The sequence below is a fragment of the Onychostoma macrolepis genome, chromosome 01, assembly GCF_012432095.1.
Source record: "Onychostoma macrolepis isolate SWU-2019 chromosome 01, ASM1243209v1, whole genome shotgun sequence".
Classification (NCBI taxonomy): Eukaryota; Metazoa; Chordata; class Actinopteri; order Cypriniformes; family Cyprinidae; genus Onychostoma; species Onychostoma macrolepis.
This window is the reverse complement of record NC_081155.1, coordinates 13,150,602-13,167,740: the sequence shown is the minus strand read 5'-3', so window position 1 is coordinate 13,167,740 and position 17,139 is coordinate 13,150,602. Positions and strand designations below refer to the sequence as shown.

Below are 17,139 nucleotides of genomic sequence, written 5' to 3'. Positions count from 1 at the left end.
TAATTTTCTGACATGTATGTTAATAGGCCAAAACCAAAATTACAAGACATCATGTGCATCTAAATACACTGTTTTCTGAAATGTTGCTCTATCTTATCCAAACTGGAATCTGTTTTAAAGACGCAAAATATGGCTTGAAATTGTAAACGAAATGCTTAAAGTGAGGCGGTGCACTGAAGCGCGTGGATCCTCCCTCTTCACGTTGGGGTTTGTAGCAGGTCGCGCGGCTGGGACTTCCTGTGCTCGTGCATCAAGGGAAAGTTAAGTTTCTCTCCCACATCACAGAACAGGTACGTTTTTAAGTCGGATATATTTCTTTTTTGCCTAGAATCCTAATGGTTATTTACATGCACAAACGCGTAATGCATATTTTTGCTGATTATTGCTGAACAAAAGAGCGCGTGGAAAACGCCGGCGCTGTTCACTTGCAGATTGCATCGTATTTTATAAACTGTTTGACATGTCTTAACGCATTAAAATGCATTTATTGTGTCAGACTATGAGTATTAGTTATTTCAACTGTTATGATTGACGCAGTGCTACTTTTATGCAGTATCATTTGACTGGTTAGGCTTAGCTCTCGTGGCTAAGCAGCTAAATGGCTTTCTGAATATATTAGACGTTTTAATGTTATTTTTTAATATGCATTTCGTCTTTTGCATGTTTCCAGACATTATATATATATTGCAAGTCAACCTGCGTCTTGCACATTATAGCAGAGACTTAAGTTAGCGCACTTGTCTCGGCCTTCTCCAGCCCATTTTCACCTTTTTCCTGCAGTTTTAAGGGCAAAGTCTCGGAGGGTCGTTGACCGTTCTTGTATTTTCTAGAGGTGGATACTATCAGCTTTTGGCAGAGATACCGAGCTGACAGGCGCTATCAGGGCCACAAGTAAGGCGCGGAATCGACCTCTGAGCCAAGTGCTCTTATAAAACACGTTCAAGTCCCTCTTTTAAGGGTAAAAATGACTAAAATGCTCGTGTATTTGGTCTGTAGTTGAACTGAGATAAAGACTTGGGTAAAAGGCCGTATTTAGACTGAACCACTTCTTGAATCAGAAGCCCATTGTTCAGAACAACTGACTATCATGTGACCTGCTGTGTGTGTGTGTGTGTGTGTGTGTGTGAGTGAGAGATCCACTGCAAAGCTTTTGTATTTATTATTGACTTATACTCTGGTTCAAACACGAAAAGTTACTTTTGTTGCTGATTTTTTGTTAGATTGTTTCCTGTTCACATTTCAGAACTAATATTTTGAGGCAAATATAATTTGGTAAATTTGCTTAAATGAGTTTTTACATCACCCAAAAATGAAACTTGGTCATCATTTACTCATGCTTAAGTTGTTCCAAACCTGTGGATTTCTTGGTTCCCATTGACTTTCATAGTATTTTTTTTCCGTAATATGGAAGTCAACGGAGTCCAGCAACTGTTTGGTTACTGACATTCTTCAAAATATCAGAAGGAAGAAATTCACACAGGTTTGGAACAACAAAAGTAAATAAAAAAACAGCTTTACACATACATTGTAGAGTCAATTTGCTGCAATTTGTCCTGGTACCGCAATAAAACAATTTTTTTGTCAAAAAACATTTACTGCAATTAACTTAAGTTTTTATTTGTTATGTGTGGTGTAAGTAGCAGCAATAATAATATTCTTGATGCTCTTCTCGGATTTATGTTGGCCAGCAGTGACAAGCAATATTCAAGATGTCTTCTGGAAACGCTAAGATCGGTCAGCCTGCTCCTCAGTTCAAGGCCACAGCAGTGGTAGACGGACAGTTTAAAGACGTTCAGCTCTCTGACTACAGAGGTGAGCATCAGACGCTCCACACACGGTGTTTTGTAGATTTGGGGCGAGAGTATTTTAAATGTCATTCTAACCTACTTTTGCTTTCCATTGCGTCGTGATACTAGCCATCAAACCCACTAACTGGGTTACAGGTGTAACCTGTTTTCACTTCATCTTTATTTTCCCTCCATTTCTCCTTTAGGGAAGTATGTCGTGTTGTTCTTCTATCCACTTGATTTCACCTTCGTGTGTCCTACCGAGATCATCGCGTTCAGTGAACGGGCCGCTGAGTTCCGTAAAATCGGCTGCGAGGTCATCGCTGGCTCCACCGACTCTCATTTCAGTCATCTGGCATGGTGAGGGTCCTGCTTTTATTCCCACATGCTCCACATCTAAAGGGCTAAACTGGCTACTTTACTGTTAAATATCTTGTGCCTTCATTATAAAAAGTAATTTGTTATAGAGCACTGTACGTTAGATGTCACTCTTGGTTTTCTCTCGTTTGTGAACGTGATTCTTAGCGGGCTTTCTATGGCTTCACCCAGTTAGTGGTTATCTTCCGTGTTCTCCTAACCAGCCTGGCTTTGATAAGAGCTACTATAGTGTGTTAGAGAGGCACAGATAAAGGAAGGGTGTAGCGCTTTGTTAGTTCTAGAAACTGCCACTTGAAGTCACATCGACCTTTTATGTAGAGAGCATTATTATTTAATAATACACTTAATACTACTGTTAATAAATGTTTAGGTTTAAAAAACAGACTTTTCTACAAAAAATAAAATAACAATAGTATTATAATATTTTTTTTAGGTGTTTTTGAAAACCCAGATATTTCTAAGAATAGAAATAAAAAGTAAAAAGAACACACTTTAGGTTTTAAAAACCCAGGTTTATTTAAGAAAAATAATAAAAAATAATTGAAATTTTAGTTTGAAGAAAAAAAAAAAGAAAAGTGTTTCTAATGTGTGTGTATATTTATTTTTATTATAGCGTTTTTGTTGAACAACATTGTGGAAAGTCAAAAAATAGGGAAGGGTGCTATTGCTATGAGCAATTATATTATGGTAAATTCATATCACATTAACAGTCTATATCTCTGTTCAGCATCTTGCTGAAAATATAATGAAAATAATTAAATATGAAATAGCCATGAGGGATAACCATGTCTATTAGACTATACACTTTATAAGTTAAATTCCTGTTGTGACATGACTGTTGGCTTGTTCCCGATAGGATCAACACAGCCAGGAAGCAGGGTGGCCTCGGCTCCATGAACATCCCCCTGGTGGCTGACCTGACTAAGTCCATCTCCCGTGATTACGGCGTCCTCAAAGAGGATGAAGGCATCGCCTACAGGTCTGTGATGATGTGCTCATGTTTGCACTGGTTCAGTTAAACTACAACTACTTACCCCCTCTTGCTTGCAGTGCTCGATTGCAGCAGGAGATAATGATCAAGGGTGCTTAATAACATCGTGTACTGCAGCGTGGGCAGGGTACAGGAACTATGAGAAGAATATTAACTTTAAGCAGATTTTATTGCACCTTGGAATTCTATATCAAATGTTCAGTCATTGATTTTGAATTAATGTTCCGGGTTCAAACTTCAGCATTTGACACACACATTATATTATATTACATTATTATATTATACACCTGCTATTCGGAAATTTGGGGTCTGTAATATTTTAAAATGTTTTTAAAAGAAGTCTCTTCTGCTCACTAAGGCTGCTTTTATTTGAACAGTAAAAGTACTGTAAAAGCAGCGATATTTTAAAATATTCTTGAAGTTAAAATGAACTATTCTCTATTTAAATAAAATTAAAAAATTTAATTTATGCCTGTGCTGCAAAGCAGAATTTTCAGCATCATTACTCCAGTCTTCAGTGTCACATGATCCTTCAGAAATTATAGTTTAATTCAGAAATGTAATTTAATTTAATCATATTTTCAGATTATCAGTGTTGTGCTGCTTTATTTTAGTGGAAAGCACGATACATATTTTTTTCAAAAATACATTTTTTTTTTTTTTTTTGATGGACATTATAAACGTCTTCACTTTTGATCAATTGAATACATCCTTGCTGAATAAAATAATTTCTTTCAAAAAGTCTTATTGACACCAACCCCATAGGTTTTTGCAAAATAATTTTATATATATATACACACTCTGTAGTTGCAAATTTATCTAAATGAAATTGTCATCCTTTTTGAAGTAAAGTGGGGATACTTTTAAATATTTATTTACTTTAACTAAGGGACTTATTGAATTTTTTTGTAGTAATCAACATTATTCGATGAATTCACTGAACTTGATTTGCAGAGAAAACATTCCTTTAATGTTGAAAACAAATTTAAGAGAAGTCAAACTGATTTTATTGTAAACAGAGCAAGTTGCCGTACAAACTGAATTTTCTGTCTCTTGTCCTGCTCCCACAGAGGTCTGTTTGTGATTGACGATAAAGGCATCTTGAGGCAGATCACCATCAATGACCTGCCGGTGGGCCGCTCGGTGGACGAGACGCTGAGACTGGTGCAGGCCTTCCAGCACACCGACAAATATGGAGAAGGTGAGTGAGACTGGGCTCCTTCTGAATGTCCTGTTTATCTTAAGTTGGCAGCATGTGTAAACGTGCTCTAAAATGTTTCGTGATCCAATCACTCAAACCAGATTTGGAGGAGATCAAAAACATGTTACCATATTGTATTTGTAGTGTAAACACAGATGCGTCCTGATGCCAACGAAGAGCCATTTATTTGCATAACACAAGTTATACTGTACCTCCAAAATGAGGGTTTTAAGTCCATACTTGTACTATGTTTTATACGCTTGATTTCTACTGAAAACATCATGTTTGAAGCGCGATTTAAATTCATGTGTATTTGAAGGCATCAGTATGGTGACTTTTTGCTTTATCGTCGTGTAGTAACACACTGACTGAAGTGATGTGTGTAACTGTGAAATCTGATCACAGGTTTTTTAATGAGAGAGGGACAGTCTATAAGCAGAGGTGTTGAGTATTGTTATCTATACTCGCATAACAGCTGTTCCAGGTGACATCCTGTTTAATTTACCACAGAAAACAATCGACTCATCCTTCAGTTTAGGGTCCTCAAGATTTTTTATTTATTTATTTTTTGTTATTTTCATCCAGCAAGGATGCATGAAATTTAAAATGACTGTAAAGTCATTTCCAATTATATATATAATGTATAATTGTCACAGCTTCTATTTCTGTTTATTATTCCTTTTTTAACATTTTATTAAAGAATCCTAAAATATGCATTATGTATTTCCACAAAAATATGTTTCTTGAGCATCAGATCAGTATATTAGAATGATTTCTGAAGGATCATGTGACGATTCAGCTTTACATCACTGGAATAAATTATTTTAAAATCTATTTAAATAGAAAATTGTCATTTTAAATATTTTACAATATTGCGCTTTTTCTTTTTTTTTTTTTTTTTTTCTTTTATAAATCAAATAAATGCAGCCTTGGTGAGCAGAAGAGACTTCTTTTAAAAGCATTAAAAATCATACCCAACCCAAACTTTTGCTGTTAGCGTATGCGTGACCAAGAAATGTTCACAGAAGGTGATGCCAAAATATTCAGTGTCAGTCTCCACAGAGGTTTATAATAAGGTGTTTGTCTGTTCTCCGTAGTTTGTCCTGCTGGATGGAAACCTGGAAGTGACACTATTGTTCCAGATGTGCAGAAGAGCAAGGAATTCTTCTCCAAGCAGTAACAGTCCTGCTGTATTTCCCGGCTCGTGCTCCCGTTCAGTGGGACGCTAGAGCACTTAACCTTAGCCTGAGAGTTCTTGAAAAGTTGTCTAAGCCAACGTAACAAACTCTTTGCAGTTTAAATGCACTTGTTAGACAGATTTCTTTTCCTTTTCATTGTCTGAAGAAGCTGTTGCAGTCAGCATCTCCCATGCACTGAATTGTCTGTAGTTTGTTTTAAGCTCTAGTTAATCAGTATTACATATTTAGAACTCGGTGAACATTTGATTCATTTTGAATTGTCTCAAGTTGTTTAACAATCTGGTGATCATCAATATCTGTGAAATAAACGGGCTGTTATTGTGTGATGGTGCAGTTCTCTTATTTTTACCAACACAACTCTTGTGTTTTAGGTTCATTACAAGTTATGTAGTTTCTGACATTTTGACTCTTGACTATAGGTTCATCCATCCAGAAAAGTTTTTACAACTCAATAAGGAACATGTAAGCAGCTTTACTGCTCATATATTAAATAGGTTTTTACTAAATATTATTTTACTAAAAATGATTTTGTGACACTATGAACCGTACATCTCTGCTTGTAAATCCAGCGTTTTGTGCAACTGTAAGTAAACCAGTGCAATTGAACAGGCAAGCTTATTTCATAATGGACCCGTGTTATAAAAGTGCATCAATAATATATTCATATTTAAATATTTTCTGTTTTCATTTAGTTGTATAGTTTTAGTGACATTTTTATTTGTTATTTTTTATTGAAATATGCCTCTCAAATTTTATTTAGAATATTAAATTTGTACTTGTAGTTAAACTAAACGAAATGTCTGAAGTACGCAATTAAGTATTTTTTTAGGGTTTTAGTTTTAATTTAGTTCAGTTTCAAATAAATATAATAACTCCGTTATGGACATTACCACAAATGCTTTTGGTAGATCTCAAATTGATTTTGCTACCTCCCTTGAAAACAGTAGGTGGTTCAATTCGACAACGAAAAATGCTACCTGTCAAATTATGGTTTATTAACGTCTACACCTACCACAACCCTGAACCTACCCTTACAGTAACGCAAATACAGTAATTATGTGTTATTCGCAGTTGTGGCAAAATGATACAGCTATGGCTGGAAACCAACAATGAATACATTTTTCTAGATATTGGATTGTTTTATTAACGTCTACTCCAACTCCTTGCAGTAATGCAAATACATTAAATATTGAGCATGACAAAAAGGATGTGCGCATGCGCAGTAAGCCGGCGGGTAGGATAAAATGACACCTTAAAAATGACACTTAATTTCTAGCGATTATCGCGCGATTTGATTGCACAGATACTATTTAAACTAAACTGAGCTAGACAATGACATCTCTGAATTCAATAATGAAATGCCTTTAACTGAAAATTGAGTGTTTAATCTTATCATTAGACATTACTGACACTCTATCCTCTAATTTGATACTATTAAGTGCTTTGACACAATCTGTATTGTTAAAAGCGCTATATAAATAAAGGTGACTTGACTTGACCTTTTGCATGTCTTAAGTTTGGACAAATCAGACCGGCAGATGGCAGTATTTCATTACATTTGAGAGAAAGAGCTCAGGAGCAGCTTGTTCATATGAGCCCTCAGAGCAATAATAATTTCGGTAGGCCTATATAAGTGATTTTAATGTTAATAAAGCAGAGCTTGTATTCACAGCAGAGATCTAAATGATGTACTCTCTCAAATTTGTAGGTCATGTGCTGCTGCTGTCAGGGTTATGCATCTGATAGTGACAATCTGGTGATAAAACACTCAAAAAAGTAAGGCATTTGACACTGAATGATAAGCACTCGATGATATTTGATAATCTGGAACTAGTAAAATCACAAGTAGCTAGTGAATTTTGTTGATATTGCTGAATTGTTATCATGGTGTTATTTTCTACATCAAATGATTGATAGCAAAAATATCTGAAAAACGTTCTTCCAGTAACGTTAGTGCTCATTCATAGTTCTTTAATAACGTTCTCAAAACATTATTTATACTTTATGGAACCTTTTTTCCTGAAACGTTTTAGTTGAACGTTTGTCTAACGTTTTTGAATGTTATGACTTGTTTCAGAATGTTCAGAGAACATTCAAAAGTAACATTCCCATAATGTTTGCACAAAACGGGATAAATGTTCATGCTTGTGCTGTATGACCAAGAAAAAAAGTTTTAAAAACAAAAAAACTAAACTAAAATTAAATTGACGTTTTAACCGTTCAGAGAACATTCAGAGATACGTTTTCATACTAATGAGAATGTTGGGAAAATGTTCTTAAAACATTTTTGTTGAAAATGGGACTGATAACAATGTCTTTTTATATAGGCTACTGAAAAGGTGCTTTTGAAAGTATTTTATTATATATTTAATGTGTTAACAAATATTGTGTCATCAAACTAAATTTAAAATTTTATTGATTTTATTTATTTAGGCTGTTTGAAACAGATGTGCTTATTTGGGTAGAATTTTGTCCTGACTTGAGATATGGATTTAATCCCTTTCGTGTGTAGGCTAATATCTAATAAAGTCACCATCTGGACTATCTATGACCAAGTAGAATCTGCTGTGTTTACATTCTGTTTGACGAATGTATTGGTTGTAAAGAATCCCTCAAAAAACTTTTGGGGCTGACTAAAATGAAGAAAACTGGCAACTTGTGAAAGAATAAATGCTGTTACAAAAACAGATCATATAGGCTTTATAGTGCGTGGGTCTGTGGTTTTGGTTCTGGACAGTTAATCACAACTTGTTTTCAAACTAAATTATGTTTTAAACTATATGATGGCGACAGCCGATGCTTAACCTGAGGCATCACTTCAAGGCCTGGTTTCACAGACAGGGTTTAGACTAAGCCAGGATTAGGCCATAGTTCAATTAGGACATTTAAGTAATTTTTTATAAATGTACCTTAGAAAAAAACATTACTGGTGTGCATCTTTAGACAAAACAAAGGCACTGATATATTTTAAGACGAGTCAGTGCACGTTTCTTTCAGTTGAAACTTACATTTTAGTCTGGGACTAGAGTCAAGCCTTGTCTGTGAAACCGGGGGCAAGTCCTTTTAATAAAACATGTCCACTAAAACCTAAAAATATAGGCCTAACAAAAGTAAATAGCCTACAAAACACTAGATTTTATTTATATAGGCTATTTCAATCAAATGCGCTTATTTGGGTAGAATTATGTCCTGACATAAAATATGGATTTAATCCCTTTAGTGTGTAGGCTAATATCTAATAAAGCCACCATCTGGACTATCTATGACCACATAGAATCTGCTGTGTTTACATTCTATTTGACGAAAGTATTAGTTCTAAAGAATCCCTCAAAAAAATTTTGGGCTGACTAAAATGAAGAAAACTGGCAACTTGTGAAAGAAAAAGCTGTTACAAAAACAGATCATATATCAGGCCTTATGCGTGGGTTTTGGTACTGGACAGTTAATCGAAACTACGGTTTATTTTCCGGAAATCACTGAAAAAAAATTCACTGCCGGCACTTCTGGTTTATAAGTCTAGATGTTATTTACTGCGATCTGTTTTTCTATTTTTATGCTTGCAACGACCAAAGTACCTGGAAAATGCCCTTGCGTGTTCGTATTTTTATCTCTAGTTTTCTTTTCGCTGAAACTGTTTTGGGAAGGTTTCTGCGCGCGGGGAAAATCCCGCGTTGCTAAATTTTCTCTCATTCACACGCGCTTCATTCATTCGAGCGTCAGACTTGAAAGCGCGCGGACTTCCTGACCGGTAGCGTGGGCGGGGATTCCCGCAAGTCTACCCTCAGTGACGTACGTGCGCCAAACCAGCCCATATATGGGCTTTGCGTCAGCAGGAAAAAGAAGCCAACGTGGGCACGTCTTCAACGTAAATTTAAAGCCGCACAGAGTGAGCCAGAAATGAACAACTCCAAACAGTGGAATAATTTTCAACGCTTTTACTTAAATATAAAAAAAATATATATAAACAGAAATACAGGTCTGGATCAACCCGACTCACAACATCAATAACTTACTGGAATGTTTTCATAGGGCAGCACTCAAAAACAAAACCAACTTAAAGGTTTCCCTGTGCATTCACTGTCCATTCATCTACCTTGAAGATGCTTTTGAAAACAATTTTAGTTTTCTACAAGAAAACACTTAAGAAATATACAATGCTCGTACTCAGTGCTGCAATAGTATCATTTGCATCAAAACATCACAAACATGATCTGCGCTTCCAGTGTTTCCCATTTTGCCAGTGTCCGCGCCAAGTTAGTTCGTTCGCACTAAAACGACTTGATCTTGGGCGTCAGCATCAGCTGGCACCCGCTGCTCACATGGGTCATGACCTTCTGCTTGAGCTGGGCAACTTGTTCCCTCAGTAGGGACGCGGTGCTGGACAGTCCGGCGTTATCCGTCTTGAGAATCTTGACTTTGTCCTCCAGCCTGGAGATGCGCTCCAGCTTCCGTTTCCGACACTTGGTGGCCGCCAGCCGGTTGCGGAGCCTTTTGCGCTCCGCTTTGATGCGCTCCTGGTCCTCCATGTCGATGGGGGACATGGGAGGAGAGCCGTCGCTGCTCTGCAGATCGGGAACGGTCTGTGGCTCCTCTTTGAGCGCGACAAGCCGCTGCGGATGGAGCGAGTGCTGGAAGTGATGAGGGTGCGTCGTGGCTTGGTGGTGATGGTACTGTTGGTGGTGGTGGTGGTGGTGATGGTGAGGCAGGTAGCTGATGGTGGCTGTGGGGTAGTTGGATGCAGGTGTGAGGTTAGTGTTGGGATTGCAGCTGTTCAGGGTGGTGTACACGGGGCTCTCCGGTGGCAGGGAGGCGCCGAAGACCGACGACGCGGCCGAGCACGATGACACGCCGCCGACTCCGATGGAGACGTTCGGCGGGGGCATCTGGTTCATTTTGTGGAGCTCGTCCAGCGCTTTTACGAAGCCGTCCGCGAAGCCCTCCTGCTCTTCTGTGATGCCCCGACTGTACAGATACTGCCCCGGAGTGGGTGATGTGATGACACCGTTACCGTTCTGGATGATGAGTCTCTCCAGCTCCGGAGAGGCGAGTTTCAGAGAGCCCACGTCTCCGGTGTAGAAGTCGCTTTCGGAGCGCAGGGACTTGAGGTTCCGGTAAGGTTCGGCGAAGCCCACGCTCATGTTCTGCTTTAGGAGCTTGTAGTCGTGCAGAGCAGCGTCTGGATGACCATAAGCAGAAAGAAACGAGTCGTCATGATAAAACGGTTGCTCCATTTTTGTTGACATGTGAATAGCAATTAGGTTGGAGGCTTTTGAGTTGACTGTACACTTTACTGTCCGCAAATCTTGTTCTCTCCGTAATATTACATGAAGATGTCAAAAAAGATGTCAAAGAGAGAAAAGAAACTTCCAAAATAGTTTGAACAACTTTACTGTACCAAGTCGACAGGTGTTTTCCCTTGACAGCTGATGTCCAAAAAGTTGCGTTCCGGGACAGTTATTTACAAACAGTCGTACGCGGAGTCTTCTGTCTCGGTGCGCACTCGATCTCACAAGAAAGTGCGCCTCTAAGCGTTTTATACTCAGCGTTCCGGGGGCGTGGCTCGGAGAACCGCGGCCGCTGATTGGACAAGAGTTCGTTCCACTCCTCGAGCTGTCAGATGAGCGGTGACGTCGTTACCGGGAACCGCTGCTGAGATTGAAAACAACGCTGGAGGCGAGAGCGCAAAGCTGAAGGGAGGCTGAGCTCCTATTTTTGTTTCCACAGACAAGACACAAAAACTGGCCACAATAGTTACATAGGCACTTTTTAGAAAAGTTTCCCATGGCCAAGTAAACAGAAACTCTCTTGGTCTTGAGAAAAACATGGCGTTAAAGAATGCATGGTATAAGCTTTGAAGTAGGCTACTGGTAGCCTATATACAAAAATGTTAATATTTGTCATTAGGAGATCTTATTTAGTTATTGTCCTTATTTATGTTATTTTGTTTTCTATATATAAATAGGCTATATGTAGCGAATTGTAAATAATTAAGGCAAGATTGAGAAGTTAATTTAATGATGATGATTATTAGGCTACCAATAAGCAGTGGAGAAGGGATATGCTTCCTACTTGTATTGTGTTATATTGTCCTGTTTTGTTTATTAGTTTTTATTGTATTTATTTTACATGTTCGAAACAAAGTCTAAAAAAGTTTACACTGAATGTTTAAGCAGCTCTTTTACGCACAAAGACAGTGGAAATGATTTTAAATGTCAAGCTCTAAATATATTCCTCTAGTTTAGGTGGTGCATCTAAACTGGCGATTTACAGGATGGCAAGATGGGATTGGATCATTTGAACCCAGATGAATGTGTCAGGGCCACCACATCATCCAGTAAGGTCCTGTCTTAAAGCGTACGAAGCTTCATGAGTTATATAAAATAAAGATGCCAAATCAATTCAGATCATACATAATGCAGATTTTTAGCCATTTTGCATTTGAGTACTTTTACTTACTGAGTCATATAACAAGCAAAGCATGAGTAATAGTAGACCTTTTATATAGAGCTTTAAGAGTCTGATCCCACAGATAGACTTAGCTATTAAATGTCTTTCTTTAAAGTATAAACTGTAAGCATACCTCTGTATTGATCAGGAATAAACTGACTCATGATTTGGCAACTGATGTCCGTCCCATATAAGGGCAAGACCACACAGTAGTTCCTCCTCAGTGAGCGACCGGGAAACCTCTCCCATGTCGGCCTGATTCCAGAGGCAACGCCTCCGCACATGGAGAGGTGGAGGAGGGGGAGTACACTTGAGAAAACAGATAGAAAGGCAGCACGTACACAACATGCTGTCGAAAGAGTGTGAGGTTGAAAGCCCAGTTTTAATGTGTCAAGTTAATGTGAACTAAACTTCAATACAGTCCTGTTCTCTCATACATTTAGACTTTTAGGGAAGGGATAGTATATACTAGGTCAGGAAACAATGCTGCTTCACACCTGTGGTGTGGGAAGACGTTCACACGACCACATACGAACACCTGTTTATCACCAAAAGAAAGCCACTACTGTCTCCTCAATATGTTAATAAGTCTGAATCATCACTGACTGGGCTCAAAGCCAGGTGCAAACCTATGTTTCGCCATTCGGCAGCAGTGCAGGACCTTTCACCTATATCTTCAGGTATGCCACACTCCTGTCAGGACTGACACTTAACCTCCTCTACCGCTGCATTTAGTAAAATCACTGAACTGTGTCAATAAACAGTTTTTTTTTTTTCAGCAAATGGTCAGTGAAAAAGCTTAACCTTGTTGAATCACCAGCATCAGGAGGTCTGTATTATAAGATAAAATATTAAGTTATAGGCCTACTCGTTTTTAACACTTGTGTATACAATCTTTACAATCCTGTTATCAAAATATACAGTATAAAAAAACCTGATTGTGATTCTGCAATTTTCTGGCAAACTGAATACACTTAAAGGGATACTTCACCAAATAATAGAAAATCAATGAAACAATAACAACAACAACTAGGAATATACAAATATATATTCATATTTGTTTGGCCTTTTTTTTTTGCAATAACGTGCCAGAGCTTGGTGAATGCACTCACGCAATGTCAGGAAAATATACAATTATAAGGTTATTCAGTAAGATTGTTCTGTTCACTAGCAGTGCTTCTCTTGTCTTCTGAATAGTTTTTCTGAGTGACAGTGATTCACTTACAGTGATCTGTGTGTGGACTTTTATTTGTGTCATCAGTTGAGATCAGGGTTGAGGTCATTCTTTAGAAGTCTCAAAGCATGATGCTAGAACACCACGGTCACGGATTACATTTCGAAGAAATAAAAATTCATATGTTACATTTATAGGTGCGCATGGCTTAAATGCACTGTAATTTAAAAGTAGCTAGACCTATTGTTTGCATCATCATAAATGATACAGCCAAACAACTCATATTATGATTCCATTGTCTACCATAATAATGAGTAAGTCTTTTTTCATTTCAAAATTAGGCCTGGTATGTTTGTTCATGAATGAGCCAGTCATAGTGAAAGTGTGAGGCTAGAGAAAAAAAAGACAAGAAAAAGATGCATATCCAACCGTAACCATGTGGTGTGTGCACAGAGAACAGTGGCTTCCGCCTCTTCTTTGATATCTTCAAATCAAAATGGCTACACAGGAAGTTGGCTTCCTTTCTCTTCATTCCACCACCACAAAGTTCAATTCCTATTCTAGATATCATTCTTTTTAAGAATTTACTGTATCACATAGCAGTTCTTTATAGATTGTATTATCATATTATAGTTGGAATAGCTTTACTAGTCTTTTTTTTTCTTTTTTATAACCATGTAGATTTATCACTCATGTTTAGACAAGCCATTGTATCATCATTACTAAAGGTCAAAAAAGGGTAAAACCTGTATTTGACCTTTTAGCCACACCATTTGTTTATCATCTGTTCACTACTTACTGCTATAGAACAGGAAGGTGGTCATAGGCTATATTCATTGATGTTTATATGCATTCCCCCAGTATGTTTTCCCATCAAAAGCTTTCGATGTCAATTGATCCCACTCGCCTGACGTCAGACGTCTGTCAGTTTCATCACACCAAGTCCAGATCAAAGTGAATTACACAGAAGAGTTCAGTTTTCTTTGAAGGCAGACATTCATGAGAAGTTGGAAACTGGTTGTAGAACCAGTACTTCCCCTTTAAAAAATATTTAAAAAAACATAATTCTCTTATCTTTTCATCAAGCTTACTGGAGGTTCATGTAAAAATATTAATTCATGCCTCATGTAAACAATTTCCTCGTAAGTGTCATTTTTTTCTGATTGAATCTGGGTTGACAGGTTTTAGTTTATGGCAGTGGGGAAGGTACGGCATGGGGTGAAAGAGAAAAGCGGATGAAACGAGAGAGAGAGGTGCGCCTGTGGTCATATCAGTCAAGCTGGTGAACATGCAGCCTGTGGCTCAGCCGAGAGAGGGAACACTTAAATATGTTCACCAACTATTAGCACATCACTGCACACTTCACTGCCAGAGCAGATGGAATGTTCCGGAGGTAAAAGGGAGAGTCGTAAGCTCTAATTTGGCAGCAAACACTCATTCTAAAAGTCTGTACCAGATGCTTCTACTCTCTGTTTCTAAAACAGCTGCTTTTCACAGATACTTTGAAGCTGAATATAAAACGCATGTTATGCTTGTGGCGATTCCCCTAATTTTCTAATATTTGTGGGTAGTGAAAGGTCACTTCTGAGCTCTTCTGAGCAACCACGGTTGTCAAGTTCCAAAAAACATAATTAAAATGAGTGACTCATGCACTATATTCTAAGTCATAAAGGTCCTGTAGATTAAACAGAAGAGCATGGCACTAACAGTGCCAAGCTCTTGGGTTCAATTCCTGAGGAATGCATGAATGAATGATAAAATGTAGACGTTCAGTGCCTTTAAGTTTCTTTAGATAAACCATCTGCCAAATGCGTAAATGAATAACTTCAGAAGACTTGAAATATTACACGAGTTGCTGAGACTGTGGCCTTCTTTTTTTTTTGTCCTTTCGGAGTTTGATAGACATGGATGTGAATTGTTGTTGTATGGCATAATGAAAATGAAAGCACTGAACACACACATAGACTCACAAAATGGCTTGTGCAATAACACACTTGATACACACTTCTAAGGGATTTAGTTGAGCAAGGAAACTAGGCACATTCTAGTTCAAAATAACTCAAAACATAATTGAAATCTATGAATTAAAAAAAACAACAGGATAATAAATGTTTGTATGTTTTGGTTTATAAATTGTTGTGAGTTCCATATTATTATGATAAATAATTATCATGATATTTGTGAGCCAAACTGACTCTAAATTTAATACAAACCACCAAAATCACAGTGTGAAAAATAGTAAATAACCATTGCAAATAGTTCAGAACAGTATTGTACTGCAACAAAATTACGACTTTACAAAAATAAACATGAGAATATATTATAAATAAACCTGTATTTATTATTTTTACAATATACTGTACATATAAAACAACTGTTAAACTTAACTCTAATTAGGCTTATTATTTAGCATTTTTTGGCTCATTGTTAGCACAAAGTATGTGCTTTGTGTATGTGCAAGTTTAATTGTTGAAAATGTACTTTAGTTGATTAATTTTTACTCGTATTCAGTGTACTTTCACCCACATGATATAGTTAAGATGCGTATATGGAAATTACTGCATTGAAACTTTCTGGAATGATCAAAATTGTGTGGAAAACAATCCTGACACTTGTACAGGCCCTGTTATATAGTGCATTCAAACAGTATTACTTCAATTTCACATGAATAGTATGTGGCCAACTTGAGAGGACACCAAAAACCAGGACTGTCCCTTGGAAACTACTGTCGAGCACTTAACAAGCCAGCGGATAACATCTCTCCATCTTCTTGGGCAAGGTTAGCGTTAGCATCAGCACTGATCCGTGAGAGCCCTGTAGGAGTCATGAGTCAGGTAAGAATGACTCTTTGTGTCCCCACGGGCAAGGAGAACAATGTAAAAGTCCTTCACAAGCATATTACGCTTGTACGAATGGAAGAACGGCAGCATCATATAAAGAAACTTTTGAGTTAGCTAGATTTTTAGGATGGCTATTAGCATTTAAAAATCAAGCATCCCCCCCTTTTCACCACCCAGGCCCTCATTATCCTACTGTGCCGTGGGGTCAGGGGTCTGTTGTGTCCACGGCTAATCGCGCTAATGAATGCTCTGCTAATCGGCACTCTGTGACTGCGCAGGAACAGCCACATAGCTGCAGGTGATGCGCAGAGGAGCCTCGTAGCAGTCGGAGACCTTTAGCACAAGACACGCGGATGTCAACGGGATGAATGAGACTGGCAGGAAAAGGCCGTGCCGCGCCGCCTTGCCACTCGAGGGCACGTGAAGACAGACAGGGGGCATATGGACGACAATGAGGAGGGGAAATATTTAGAGAGCACGAGTGAAGCCACTTGACGACATGCCAGACGCCAGTTTAATAGGGTGAAATGTTACTCAGTTTTTACAACAGCGATGTTACCATGCAGAAATATGTTTTTTTTCTCTCTTTTTTGTCATTTTGAACGTTTAAAAAGTACTGTCACAATGTAAAATAGTCCACATTCGAATATAAGAAAAGTATAGGCTAGTTTAGTTTCTTATTTAAATATACCGCATTGAAGTTTCTTCTCCTTCTTTCAACTTAGTGGCGGTTGGCAAATCAACTTATAATGCATTTCCGCCACCTACTGAGGTGTAGTGTGGAGCATCAATGAGGAGAGTATCCACCTTCTTCTTCCTGTACAAATGGGCACGGCCATTTGTAAATTGTATGGGTCTAGCTTCCATTCTTATCCGTGTCCAGCTATTTTTAGCTGTACAAAACAGTTTGTTTTGCTGCTTGATATTGAAAATTGGTGTGTCTTGCCATATTATTTTAATGCATTATCTTAATTATGAGCACACTGGTTTGTAGCGCAAACAGTTTTACTGTTTACTGCATGTTGTTATTCTTCTCGTTATTTCCCTACAGCGGCTAATGAACCGGAAGTCTTGCCCGGTAAATTATTTTAATTAAATTTGTGATCTTGAATACTTGTGATG

General features: G+C 37.9%; 2 protein-coding genes across 4 annotated transcripts; one reads left to right on the top strand and one right to left on the bottom strand.

Annotated features, from left to right (window-relative positions):
• The first annotated feature begins 143 nt into the window (after positions 1-143).
• Positions 144-5,879, top strand: prdx2 (peroxiredoxin 2). 3 transcript variants are annotated; one of them, XM_058783875.1, is made up of 7 exons: positions 153-290; positions 781-891; positions 1,689-1,812; positions 1,994-2,147; positions 3,022-3,144; positions 4,227-4,357; positions 5,455-5,879. In XM_058783875.1, exons 3-7 carry the CDS (start codon positions 1,710-1,712, stop codon positions 5,535-5,537), a joined length of 594 nt encoding a protein of 197 aa, XP_058639858.1. In that variant the 5' UTR covers positions 153-290; positions 781-891; positions 1,689-1,709; the 3' UTR covers positions 5,538-5,879. The 3 variants fall into 3 exon arrangements, with proteins under 3 accessions (XP_058639841.1, XP_058639858.1, XP_058639848.1); XM_058783858.1 differs by lacking the exon at positions 781-891 and having other exon boundaries at positions 144-290; XM_058783865.1 differs by lacking the exon at positions 781-891 and having other exon boundaries at positions 155-290; positions 1,692-1,812.
• A 3,597-nt stretch (positions 5,880-9,476) lies between these two features.
• Positions 9,477-11,077, bottom strand: junba (JunB proto-oncogene, AP-1 transcription factor subunit a). The gene is given in 3 exon segments (XM_058775055.1): positions 9,477-10,188; positions 10,190-10,254; positions 10,257-11,077. Coding segments are annotated over 3 exon segments (972 nt in total). The 5' UTR covers positions 10,800-11,077; the 3' UTR covers positions 9,477-9,824.
• Between the last annotated feature and the right edge of the window lie 6,062 nt (positions 11,078-17,139).

Excerpts from the sequence above, each read along its gene's own strand:
- prdx2 (XM_058783858.1), top strand. The coding sequence starts at position 1,710 with ATGTCTTCTGGAAACGCTAAGATCGGTCAGCCTGCTCCTCAGTTCAAG. Across the intron at positions 1,813-1,993 it reads TCAGCTCTCTGACTACAGAG|GGAAGTATGTCGTGTTGTTC; the intron begins GTGAGCATCAGA and ends TTTCTCCTTTAG. Across the intron at positions 4,358-5,454 it reads CACCGACAAATATGGAGAAG|TTTGTCCTGCTGGATGGAAA; the intron begins GTGAGTGAGACT and ends TGTTCTCCGTAG.